The 13,622-nt window shown below is 37.8% G+C and overlaps 1 protein-coding gene across 6 annotated transcripts in view; it reads left to right on the forward strand.

Moving 5' to 3' along the window:
* Positions 1–13,622, forward strand: part of PTPRM (protein tyrosine phosphatase receptor type M) — a 351,616-nt gene that overhangs the window by 314,925 nt on the left and 23,069 nt on the right. For all 6 annotated transcript variants that reach the window (XM_029959314.1, XM_029959310.1, XM_029959312.1 and 3 more), the window contains one exon: positions 2,634–2,731. In XM_029959314.1, the coding sequence (XP_029815174.1) occupies positions 2,634–2,731 (98 nt within the window). The remainder of the gene's footprint in view (positions 1–2,633; positions 2,732–13,622) is intronic.

Here is a 13,622-nt window from a genome sequence, read left to right on the forward strand (position 1 = left end):
TTCAAAGATTTATTTTTCTTATAACTTATTATCTTTTTCTTTATAGAGAATGATAAATTCAAGTTCTACTGGAATAAATTAATGTTTAGGATCTCTTCCCAGTTGTATTGTATGATTTCAGGATTTGAAATGTAGGAATATTTAAATCATGACAAAATTATGCTGTCTGTAAGGAAAAAAAAATTAAATCAGGAATAAATTGTTGCAGGTTATCCCAGAGCTGTCAAAAAGAAATGACTGTTACAAACTGGGGCCCAACTGTCTTGTACCTCAAGTGAATCTGTGGGAAAGAAAACTGTATTAATGCATAGAGAAACTTGCTACATTGCCCCTCAGTTTCTCAAAGATTCTGGCTTCTCACAAGGGGAAAAGAAAACTGTGTGGACAGAAGATCTTTTCTTAGTTTTCCTGCAGCGTTACCAAAAATAGATGAAATTTCTTGAAATGTCTCGTAGTCCCATGGAGACAGAATGCAGTGGAGCCATTTAGATTTTCTCCATTAAACCAGGATTCTTGAAGCAATAGTATTGTTATTTTTTGTCCTTGATCAAACTTAAATAATAGTAATAAGGGGTCATGAATTTGCAGACTGTTTCCAGGACACTACTCTGTGTAAAACCCTAATCCTGTTTTTAGCAGTGGTCCTTACAAGATGATAGCAATAGTGGTTTTGCTCAATACTTGTTTGAAATCTGAGAGAAAGGAAGACGCTATACAGAGATAGTATTTTCCTGCAGTGAGTAGAATAGTCTCCTTCCTTTCATCAGTAGGAGAGGCTGCCACAAACCTTTCAATGTTGTTGTGACTGACACACACACACAAGCTAAACTCTCACTATAATGTGTATTAATTATATTACTGTGACATTCAAAATTGCACTTGGACCATGACTGTATTACATATCCGGGACACTTTGGTAGAAGTAAAATACTTACTGTAAATTTCCATATGATAGAGAGTGATTTAATTCTTGTCATAATTCAGAAGAAATCTCACAAAAGTATCACCTGTTCTTGCTGTTAATTAAAAGAAAAAAAGAAAGATGTCCAGTTTTGCAGCTACAGCATCATTTTGAATTTAGTAATTTCAGAAACTGTAATTTTAGACTTTCCTGTTATTTCTGCTTTAAGACCTTCTGACATTTCTCATGTTCTAACCATCATAGCTTCCTGTTGTTTTAAATGGTTTTTTCTCCTGTTACATGAACAACCAAAACAATTAAAGAGAAGTTAGGTGACTATGAGAAGACTTGTGAAACTTATGTGCAGCATTTTTGAAGACAGATTAAATAAGGGAGAGAATGCATAAGTTCTTTAAGTGATCTATGCAAATTATAGATGATAAAATTATCATTTGGAATTTTAAAGTGTTCAGAGTTTTAGACTATTATCCTTTTTCTTAAATTTGAGTTCTAAGTAAGTTATGTCATAACTGTGGTGCTACTTGCCTCATGAGTTGGTTTTGGCTTGCCTATAATATCACAGCATCACAAAGTCATAGAATGATTTGGGTTGGAAGTGCCTTCAAATATCATCTAGTCCAACCCCCCTGCCATCATAATATAGTAATAATGTATAACTACATTGTCCACAAAATACTTTATTTCACGAGTGAAGATTTTATTTTCAAAGGGAGCTCAAAGTACCAAAACATGGGTGCAAACTACCGAAATCTGTCAATTTGTTTTGTAATGCTTTAAGAGTTTTTACTTCTTTACTAAAGGAACATTTAGGTCAATACATTATCCATTTGTTCTCCAATTAGCTGATTTAAGTCATTGCTCTAAATAAACCCCTAATTGCTTACTCTAGTGTGACAGTTTGGTAATGGATTCAGTATGGATGTTAAGTTTATAGTTTATATTGTTTATTCTTACTGGCTCAGTGATTTTACAGCAGTGGTTTAAAATTGGAGTGGTACTCCAAACACAAAGGGTGGGGCATGTAGGCCAGAAACAGGCAGGACCAGGCATATGCAAAGTGGCGTGGTGGTTCTCAACATTTTACCTTTCTTTAGCATTTCCTGTGGGCTGGTACCCAGCTTCATCACAATGCTGGAGGAAGCCCAGTGTGTTCATCTACCAAAGTGCACAGGTTGTTCGGGAAAGCACTGCAGAGGACATGCTGCCATGGCATGTCAGGTTTCTTTGCCACTTTCCCCACTGTTTTGCAAAGTGATATACTGCAGCAGAAAAACTGTTTCACTTCAGGAACTACAGTTTAGGAGCCGGGCTAATTTGATGGATACTAAGAAAAATATTAGAAACCAGGAAAGGCCACAGAGTCCATCGAGGCTCATTTCATTCCAAATACACCTTCCCTAGGTTATCATCCAGTTGTTAAAAAGAAAGAGTAATGTTATCCATTTTTTATAATTGCACTTCTGGGTATTATGGAGATAAATACCTAAGCACTGGAGAAGTAACTTTCTTTCAGAACACTATTTCAGGAGGAAAATACTTAAATGCAGATAGGTGGGATGACAGAAAAGAAATTAACCGACCCTAAATGAAAAATATGCTGATAGTGATATGAATATATGTGTATAGTCATGGCCTCTCAAAGTTCCCCAGAGACAAGCTTCCAATCATGAGACTTTCTGATTGTAACCTTTCATTTGATTTATTGTTTCAGGACCAATGCAGGAGACAATATATGACTTCTGGAGAATGGTATGGCATGAAAACACAGCCAGCATAATCATGGTTACTAATCTCGTAGAAGTGGGAAGGGTAAGTGATTTTTGTACTTAAAAAGATGAAAGACATCCAGGGTGTTTGCTTATGGAAATTAAATAAAAGACCAACAAGATGCTTATATACTAAGTATAGCACATAAAATATTTATGACTGCCTGTGTTAAGAGGTTCATTATCAATTGTTTTTAAATGTGCCTTGGATGCTTGGCTTTGATAACATTTGCACAATAAAAAAGTAACTGATAAAGCTGCATTATGTACAGCAGAGTCTGCAAAGACTGCCAAAGAAAGAAGGCGCCATATCTTTGTACATATCTCAGATATACCATTTCAGTTAAGGAAATCGGGGAATTTGATGCAGAACAAAGTATGGAATCATCTTTTTTTTTAAGGGAGGCTAAGGGGATTAATTCTGAAACAGATGTCTGGGAAAAGTAGTTGGAAGTATGAAATTGCTTCATAGTATATTAGTCTAAATCAATCTGGTTTGTTTGGGTTTTACTTCCTGTAAGCCTTCTGGACTAAACCAGAAAAAATTAGTTTTACTCATTTGTACTCTAAATTTGTTTATCAGGAGGTTATCTTCAGGAGCTGCGTAGTAAAGGAAAGCTTGAGTTACCTGGTTGATACTGTGTACTTCTCTTTCTTTGCTTGATAACTTCTAAAGTAAGCCTCCTACACAAATCTTTATAGCTAATTTTGTTTTCAACAAGTATTGAATGGAATCTTGTTCTTTGTTTCCCACAACTGTCAATAACTGAGTCTTTTCATTTACTGCTTTGTCTATGCACTGGTGTCTTAGTTCTCATCTGGGATGTTTTTTCAAGAAAATTTGCCTGAGAACTTGGCATACAGCTTTCATTTGGAATGAAAAAAAACCACTGCTTTTATGGGAACTACTGCAATTATTGTAAATCGAAGTGTTGAAATAAGAAGTCAAGTGCACACATCTCAGTGTGAGCTGCATGGTTTTAAGAGATGTTTTTAATTTCATGCTGGTGGAGTGTCTGATACCCCCTCTGCCCTGTGGCATTTGCATGAGGAGAGAGAGCACTGTTTGTGTGGTGTAAGTTTAAGTCCTTTTCAGCAAGTCCAGTTTTACAACCTCAGTTTATTCTTCCATAGGTCCTTTGTCAACTGATAATATAAATGCTAACATTTAAGCTATCTGTGTGCTCAAGCACACATCAGGTGCCAGTATTATTTTTAGATATAAAAAAGATGGGGGTTTTGACTGCAATTAACACCTGCTGCAGGAACACATGTACAACTAATTGCAGAGACAGAAAAGGATCATGGAGGCTGCTTCCTCCTCAGTCCCTTGAGCAAAGAAAAAGGTAGAAATAGCGGGATGGTCACATATCAGTTCAAAATGGATGGATTTGCAAGAATAGGAGACTCTCCAGCAAACCTCTTTGTTAAAGCTTTATACACATTCATAAGTACCCAAGTGGACAACTTAAAAAGGGATGTTTTCAGGGTATGAATAAACAAGTCTGAGAACAAAAATAGCATACTGCATGAAACCACATACTGTTTTCCTAAAGTCAGGATTTGAAAGCGCCAATTAGAGTGAACTGTCGGGTGCCAGCAAGGGAGACGCCAGTCTTGGTGCCAGTGTTGGCAGCCTCCATTCTCAGCATTTAGGTACACAGCGCATTCCCTTAGCAGCAAATAATGGTTTGTGCCACTGTGAAGATTTCTTCAGGGTGCAAGAGTCCTAGTGGGATACAGATCTGTGGCTTTGTTGTTTCTGGCAGTGGTAGAAATGACTTTGTTCTCACTTTCTCTGGAGGCCAGCATAGGTGAGATTAGAGAGCAGAAATTGAAATGAGCTTTTAATGGAAATGAAATTGTATGAGCCACAGAACAATGCAGTCACTCCTCCATTGGTGTTTTTGTGCCACTCCCAGAGCTGGACACATCAGTAACAAGAAGGCAAATTACAAACACACCATCTGTCCCACAACCCCTAACACAAGCTCGGTGCCACCTTGATTAGTAATGATTTTAATGGACCTTTTGGTAACATTCCTGTAGGGCAAACTTTATAACCTTCCCAAATTTGAGGGTTTCTATTTCAATTGCTATTGCTGGTGTAAGATTTATAGGAGTCTATTATTTTTATTTTTTCACCCTGTTGACCCATTGTAAGCTGAGGAGGAAAATTCCCTTGTATTTTCAGGAAAGAGGGATATCTATTTAACATGTTTGCCACACAGCATACAGCCTTCATGAATTAATCATTGAGGGGGCTTATGTGTATTTGTTTACCAGGACTAGCTGGATAGTCATTAAATCGGTGCTAGGAACTTGCTTCTTGCCCTGGAGCATTATGCATCAGGACTGTTTTAATTGCGGGCAGAGGAATCACCATGAGGCTGTCCCTAATGCAAGCACCTGCTGCAAATGACTCAGTCCCCACATTACCCTCCAGCAGGGTCCAGGTACATCAGCCAATATCTGTCATTATCTGAGGCACACTTGTCAAAACCACACATCCCTTTAAGCTCTTGTGTGTTCCAGCAAGGGACCCTTGTCAGTGTTTCTGGCACCTGCAGACTGCTGTGCACCTGGTATTTAAATGGCACCGAAATGTGTTTTGATTGTTTTCTCTCTTTAATGAACCCACCTCAGGGACATTTAGCTCTTTATCAAGTAGCCTGTTACCCAGTCACTCACATTTACACTGCTTGTGTGGAAATTCAGAACTCACTTGCGCTGTTACACTAATCCATCTGCCAGAAGTCTTATCACAAAATCTGCAGGGCTCCCTAAGGAGACTTTTGTACTGATAATTTAAGCTAATGATTTCTAAACATATTTAGTCAGTTTTACGAAGACCTCATTAGAATGTGACTGTTTATTAAAAATCTAAATGAGGTCTCACAGTCATTTAGGAAAATCATTGCTGAGTTGCATGAACAGTTCTTTGATAACAGATGATGAAGCAGTATTTAGTTGAGATTGGCCTAGGCTAACATAAGAACTTTTACAAAAAAACTCTAAACAAATAAACAACCCTTGAAGCAGCCTCAGAAAAAAGTCCCTGTCTTCTTCATGCTGGGGTCAACAACTTTCCACTCACAATAAAGTTTACAAAAAGGAAATTACAAGTAATTGATGGTATAATATACCTACATTTTTGTCCAAGACTCAGAATTTTCCAAACCACACACTAACGAGTAAAAAGCATAACCAAGAATCAAGACTCATAAAATTACATCAGTGTGACAACAAGCTATTTCAAAATAATGTATTTTGGATTATATTAATGCAAGAGGCCTCTATGCCCATGTTTGTAAGTGAAAAAGCAACTGAAGATAGTAGTGTAATTTCAGGGGACATCTTTTCCTGAGCAATTTAGCATAATCTGGTGGATTATTCTAGAAAAAACAAAACTTTTTATCCCACCAGTGTTGGGGTAATCAGAAAATAGACACAAGAGAACATCTTGCTTACTCCAAGAGACTGTTCTGGAGTACAAGCTCCAAAAGACACAACTGGATCCTTCTGTGGAAAGCAATGGGAATGGATCAAGGAGTTTATGTACTGGCCAAAGTCTAAGGTTGCTTCTTGCTTTGTTTCAGTGTTTGCACACACTGAAGCATTTTTTCCTCCTTAAAGAGTCATGTGGGGAAGATTTAGAATATATTCAATTGTGCCATCTAGCTGTCACCTCCATCTTTGCTTTTGTTGGGCTGGTACTAATTCTTAGTTGGCAGAATCAAACTTGGCGTGTCACATTATTTGTCATTTGTCAGTAGTCGCTTTCCCACTTGCTTGAGGCAGAAGAAATTAAGTAGTATCTGATTAATAAATGGTGAAGGGCACTGATGAAATTTAGTGGAGGTAGTTGTTAAATAAATGCAGTGCAAGGACTCATGATTGTCTACATGCTCTTTTATATTAAAAGTATTCACAAACAAAATCACTAGAAATAATTATAAAAAATAAAACCTCACCCCAGGAGCATAGTAATTACAGTAATTAGAGTTTCTCAATTATTATCCAGAATTAGAAAGCAGCCAGGGCTAATAGTGTTAATAAGCACACAAAAGACCCATTTTTTGAAAGGAAGCGAGGTTGACCACAACAGAAGGAATGTGACACAAACAGGAGAATGAAGGTCAGCTGTAAACTAGTAAATAGCCCCTGTGCCTGCATGCACACCTTAGTGCTACCAAAACAGCCTCTCACTGCCAGCTTATCTCTCAGGAGTGGTGTGCTTTCCTGATAGCCATTTCACACTCCTCCTGGGTGACAATTCCCTCCCAGCAGCCAGAATGGCTTGTCTGCATAGGGCAAAAGAAGGAATACAGTGGTGGTTTAGCTTTTCCTTTGCTTGTTTTACCAGACGTGCGGCTGACATGTGGCACTTATCTGCATTGCTACAAAAATGTGGATAACTCTGACTTTTCGTGCGTAAAAGAGTATTGGATGCCATGTGACAGCAAGGAGATCCATACAATGGTCTTGTGACAGAGAGGGAGTATCTCCTTGATGCTGGCTGGCTAAAAAGCATTCCCTGTTGTAAGATAAATGCTGTCAGAAGAGAGTTATTTTTCTCAGGAAAGCCTATCAGTGGGCCCAGCCCTGAGCAGTCTTATGTTCATGTCTTGGGTGCTCAGGATGTGCAGCCTTGGTCAGCATTCAACAGACATTTCTAAAACAGATAAAAATATGTTTCCTCAACAAAAAAATACAGAAATCTTTATGATGAACTAGATCTTCAGATCTACCTGATGGTCCATTTCTGTTTTAGGCAGACATTAGATATCCAAGAAAAACTGCTAAATAAAGCCCTGTCCAAAGACTTCTTACTTAAAACAGGTTGCAAGAGCAAACCAAAAACTTCATTGGAAATTCTAACAACATAAAATCTATGTGAAATTTCCAATGGATTTGCTACCTACACTTAGAATGAAAACAGAATCTTTTAACACAAATCTATTATGAAGCTTGCACTTATGCATTTTACAACTTTTGAGAAACTTCCATGCAAAAGAACTTTATAATAAACAAAGATAAACTTAAATTGTGTTTAAGATTCAGATCACCCAATACAGTGATCTTGCAGAGGTGAAACACAGTGGCTCTTCAGCACGTCTCACAAACAGCACATTTGTATTTAGTATAAATGGAGGAACACTCTGTCTAATTGAAGCTACCTCTAAATGTAATAAGCCAAATTACCTACATTGGAATTAATTCCGGATACTGGTGTTAGTGCTCCTTAGGAGATGTGCCAAAGAGTTTTTGTGCATACTGGTGACTAAGATTTCATTTTAACTTTTCTACTGAAAGAAAGAAACCACATTTTGTAAATAAGAGAGGAAAAGGTTGCTATATGAATCCCTTACCTACCTCTAGGTAACTCTACTCTCAGCTTCTTAAATCTATAGTTTCCTTTCCCATATATAGAAAACTTTTTCTTAAAAATGTTTACCCCCCAAAAAAAGGGACTTGTTCTTATGGTACATAAGCACATGTTTTTATATTCTGTTGTTATACTTTCAGTTTCACTCTAATTCCAGTATCTCTTATCAGATAAACTACCGTTTATACTTTTACAGAGTATCAATGAGAAAAACAGAAAAAAAAAATCAAACTTTCAAGTCGGTGAACCCTTCTAGTCATCAAAACAGATTTCAGCTTTCTAGACTTCTAACCAGAAATAACAAGTTTACATTACTGCATTATATATAGTAAGGGAGGAGCCCTTAGGGAAAAGTTGGACATTGTTCTTCAGGAAAGAGAAGGAAGGACTCTTTGCAATCATATAATAAAGATGTCCCCAGATTAGCAATCATCAGACAGAGCATCAAGCTACAAGCGTTCAGCACTGTCCCATGTCGCTCAAAGCAGACGTAGTTTCAGCTCTCAGTGTTTTGATGCATTCTCTTCTCCAGTAAAAGCTATGTTTCAAAGAATGTTAATCAACAGAGATTAATATCTTAATGCTTACTAATCCAATTGAGATAATTCACTTTGAGAAATAAACAAAAGAGGTTTAAGGATACACAAATGCAGTGACCCCCTTGTTGGCCTAGCTGAAGTGCTGCCAAGGTGTAGGATGTAACTTTAAGTGCATTTTGCAAAGAGGTAGGGCCTCAGGTTCTTTGAGATGTCGGGGCTAGCAAAATGGCTTCATAACTGCAGGTTTCCTCACCTTAGCAGTCTAGTGAAATTGTCTCTCTGTAAGGGAAGAAGTATCCTGGAGGCACTGACACAGTTTTACTTTATACAGTAAAGTAACATGGAGAGCTTTCTAACCTAGCATCAGCTGATCAGGTTTTAGAGCCAGATACAATCCACTAACTAGGTGGTGCTCTGTACTCAGCTAATGGCATGATTTTGTTCTTGGAATGGAAGCATGGCTCAGAGCACAGGCTGTTCTGCTCAATGCAGGCACATCAGGTCTTTGGAGCACAGGATCTGAGTAATATACTCATGATTTCACAGTTGTATCAGGAATTAAGAGAAGCTGTGAGGAGCTTCAGCTAATCCTGTAACCATCATTCATCTTGGCATGGGACCACCCTTCTCATGTGTTCTGTGCTCAACCTTTTTTCCTCCAGGGCTGTACTAAGGTGCACAAAATTGCCTAAACATAAGCAATGAAGTGGAAACCATTCATATTTTTTTGTTGGTATTAACAATGGAGACAGGAACACTAGAACAGCTTTACCTTGGTCTACCTTTACCCTAAAGCAATTCTTCTAGAATAATTCTTCTTTATGGCCAAAGACCACACCATGAGTTTGGCTTGTCAGTTTAATTTCATCTAACCCAAGCGACCAGGTTGATGGCATGCTAACAGTATCCCTGATTCTTAAGAAGAAAGGGATCACACTCATTTTCTCAGGTGAAAAGCGTTAATGTATGGCTACTACTGGACGTGTCCAGAAAGCCAGCTATTCTGGGTTGAAGTTGATATGAGAGTACATTCAGTAGGTGACTTAGGGTTGCACTGCTGAGGCAACATAGAACAGCAGAAGGTGGAGAATTATGTCAGCTCTGAGCCATCCCTGGAAGAAGTCAGACTGAGCTAGTAAAATTCATGGAGACACCTCCCCTCCTCTGGAAGCTATGAACAACATAAAGACTTCTGGCTGACTCTATAGAGACCCGTTCATCTGATGGCACCAAACAGTATCTCAAAAGTTGTAATTCTTAATACTCTTCCCTACCTTTTAGAAACCTGTAAAAAGAGGTATAAAACAATTAACTGACTTGCTTGAAAGCAAACAAAAGAAAATGAAAAAAAGAAAGACTGGGGTTTATCTTCTGTCAAAGGTTGTTTTATAACATATAAAACATTCTTAAATCATAATACATTTTTTGTTTGAAAAGTATTTAGATAAAAATACTTTCAATTACTGGATGTCCTTTTATTTCAAGTCAGCCAAATAAAAGTATATGATGTTATCCTAGGTACATCTGTAAGATCTGTTAAAAATTTTCATCAGTGAGCTTGGTTGGCTATTTCATTTTATATCCAAGAGGTTTCAAAATTTATGTCTGCATTATCGTCATTACTTAGTTCAGGATTAATTTTAAATTAGAATATATAATACTGCTCTTCACTAATGACAATCCATGCAGGGCATAGTCAGTTAAATCACCTTCTTGGTAAGAGTATTTCAGAATCAAAGGAAATTGGAAACTTTGAATAATCAGTGTTATTTAAAGTGTTCTGTACAGACTACGACGTATATTTCACAACCCGCTCACATATTAAGTCTGTAATATTACTCTATTCCAAACCTCTAAGTAAATGAATTACTGTCCTGGCTTTCATACTGCCTTTAGCTAGATGTGTCACATTGCCAAATTGCTCAATATACAGCTTCAGAAGTCACAATTTGGGTTTGTTAGCCATCCACTGCCTACATTGTTTGTTGTATTTAGAACTACCAACAACAACTTTCCACCTTCATTTTTAATTCTGAGTTTGTCATATTAAACTGTTTTAGTTTAATGGAATGAGAGGGTGGATGTAGATAATCCTCTTCTCCAAATTTCTAAAATTATTAGTAAAATAAATATGTTTGAAACAATTGGACAGTGTACCTTGGGATGAATAGATTAAACCAGAGCATTTTCATTGTGTCTCTGGCAGTCACCCCTTTATCTCATCTTGTGATGAACATCTGTATTTTTTGGCATGTGGTTAGTATATAAATGTGGGGCGTATCTGAACAAACTCTCAATTATAATTCTGCTCAGATGAGAATTCAAAATTATGTTTTCTGCTTTGAGGACGATATTTACTGTTATGGTAGCAACTGTGTGGAGAAAAAAAAGTAATGCATTTAATATTCAGTTCTGGAATCATGTATCAATTATTTAGCTAAACCTTCTGTTAGTAGGCTTTTTTTTGTAAAACATGTACCAAATGTTTATAAAATGGAAAAGAGATTCATCAAGTTACGATAGCTAAAGCTATGCTAAAAAGAAAAAATGAGCATATGTTACCAGCAGTGTTTCTCATATTTAATGAGTAAAACCATATTCTATTTTGTTGCAATTGTCTTTCCTTGTGCAAATAAAGGCCCTGATCCAAAAAGCATTTATAAATGTGATTTTGATTTGCACTATTTAATCTACTTCTGTCTTTAAGACATCTTTGCATTTATTTGAGTGGTCCTGGAGACAATGGGAGATGGATCTTTAAGCATTTACTTAACTTCTGGCTAACTGGGTGTCCATGGAGTTCCCAGGTCCTGAGCTCAGCATGTGCAGAGCATTGCAGAACAAGAGGCAAAAGTAGGAAAAACGCCTGAATTAAAATAAAGTTGAGTTTGGGTGGTGGTTTTTTTTCCCTTCCAGTGAGTGAATCATCAGTTGGTCTGTGGCTCTGACTGCGGCTCTGGCACCGTTCCCATGGCTTTTACAGCCCCTATTCCACTTGGGAGAGTTTTCAGGAAATTGTGTTGTCATGGATCCTTCTGCTCAACTCCAGTCTACTCTGTGCTCAAAATCCCCTGTGCAGCTGAGTAAGAAATCCCTGGTGGGCCCAAGTTGCATGAGGCACAAAAGGCTGTAACTTCTGTGCAACATCCCCCAATGCTTCCCTAATTATTCCACTGTATCATCTTAAATAAGGTTCAAAAAAAGAGTGGAAGCAAATCCAACAGTCGAGGCATAATAAGATGGGGACTGTGCTCTTCTAAATTGGTCTTTCTGAATGTCCCTAGTTTTTAGTCATAATCCAGACTGTCTAAACTTAGCAAGTTAGAAACGGGCATGTTTTCCTTCAAGGTTGAGCAATTTAGTTCAGCCAGGGTTGCTTTTTTTTCCCCCTGATTGTTTATTTTCCTAAACTAGAGCTGTTTTGAGGATGGCAGGTGCCCGTCAGAAAAAAACAAAGCTAAAGGTAGCAACAAAGAGACGTGCTGATCCGTAGTGCTGTGCAGGGTCACCACTGCAGCTGCTCCCTTCCTACGTGTGCTGGCTGTCTTTGTGTAGTTCAGGTTCCACCTATGGAACGGATATGTGAACAGGCAGGAAAAGGGAATCGACTCCAGAGAAGGGGTTGTCAGTGTGTTGCTCCAGCCCAGAGGCAGTGTAAAATGCCTTATTCTTCATGAAGAGACAAAAATCATCTTAGCCATACATAGGAAAACCCTGTTTCAAAGAGTTCATGGCAATGATTATAGAAGGGTCAGTTTGCTGGCCCTGAGGGATTTGAACAGTGTGAATTTTCTGGATTATTTTAACAATACAGACAAAACAATGAGCTTTCAATGTTTTTCACTTAACTTCTACCAGAGGATTTTTGGAAATACATTCAAACAAGATAAGATCTGAATAAATATCAAGTAGATGCAACAATAGATAGCAGTAGTAACTACTAAACTGCTTGCAGCAATGTTTAATGCTTCTGAAATGGTTGTTCGTTGCTTACAGCGGATAGATATGCTTTAAAGATAAATACAGGTTTGTCAGACATCCTGTCATTTAGGCATCCTGGCAATGACCCCCAGCTTGGCCCTTGGCTAGTGGAAACCTTCTCATCCCCACTGACACCCTGTCAGCTTGCTGGCTGTTGAGCGTGGGGGGGGAGCAGTCTTGCTACCCTTTTCCCTGGTACAGGAGTGCTGAGCGCTGTAAGGACTGTCCAGTATCCCAACTCCAAGCCTCTTGCTATGGAAGGGAGCTTTATAGACTGGTGTTTGCTACTTGTCCAGAAACCACCCTTAATACGAGATGAAATGTGAAGACTATCAAGAATTTTTCTTAGCTAATACTAATGCAGTTACTGGGTCTGAAGACAAGCATAGAAAAATAAATAAAAACCTGCTTATAAAGCTACCTGAACTTCAGCTTTGCTCTAGGAGCTTTCCATCAGCTGTGTAAGCAGGAATAAGCTGTTAAGATGCTTGTTTAATTTTGTGGCTGAGAGCCAGGGCTTCTGACCAGGCTACTCTTTTTCTCTGAAGAGGATCCTGATGTGGGGCTGTGTTTTTCCAGCCCTTCAACTCAGTTCTATTCAGATTTAAGTTTTATCCTGCTAATGAGTCAGAAAAAGGGTCATAACTACTGACCCTGCCTGAACAAACTTTTTATTTTATCAACCAATGTCACTACTATAATGTGGCAAGAACTCTCTTCTATTCATACAGTAAAGAGGAGTTGCACATGATTATAACCTACATCCTTGAAATAAATTCTGAGAAAAGTATTTTCTTCTGCCTGACAGGACAAGTATATAATCCTTTATATACTGAACCTGGACGTTGTATAAATAAATCATTTAAATCATGCATTACAGTTTTCACTGTATGCTTATACATGCTTCCATCTTTTGCTCAAGACTAGACATGATAGTAATCCAAATATTTTGGCATGAAAATGGATTTCAGAAATACTCATATCTGTTGCGAAGTTTAATTTTTTATTTTTTTTTCTAACAGTTT

The sequence above is a fragment of the Manacus vitellinus genome, unplaced genomic scaffold, assembly GCF_001715985.3.
Source record: "Manacus vitellinus isolate BGI_N305 unplaced genomic scaffold, ASM171598v3 scaffold_1_pilon, whole genome shotgun sequence".
Taxonomy (NCBI): domain Eukaryota; kingdom Metazoa; phylum Chordata; class Aves; order Passeriformes; family Pipridae; genus Manacus; species Manacus vitellinus.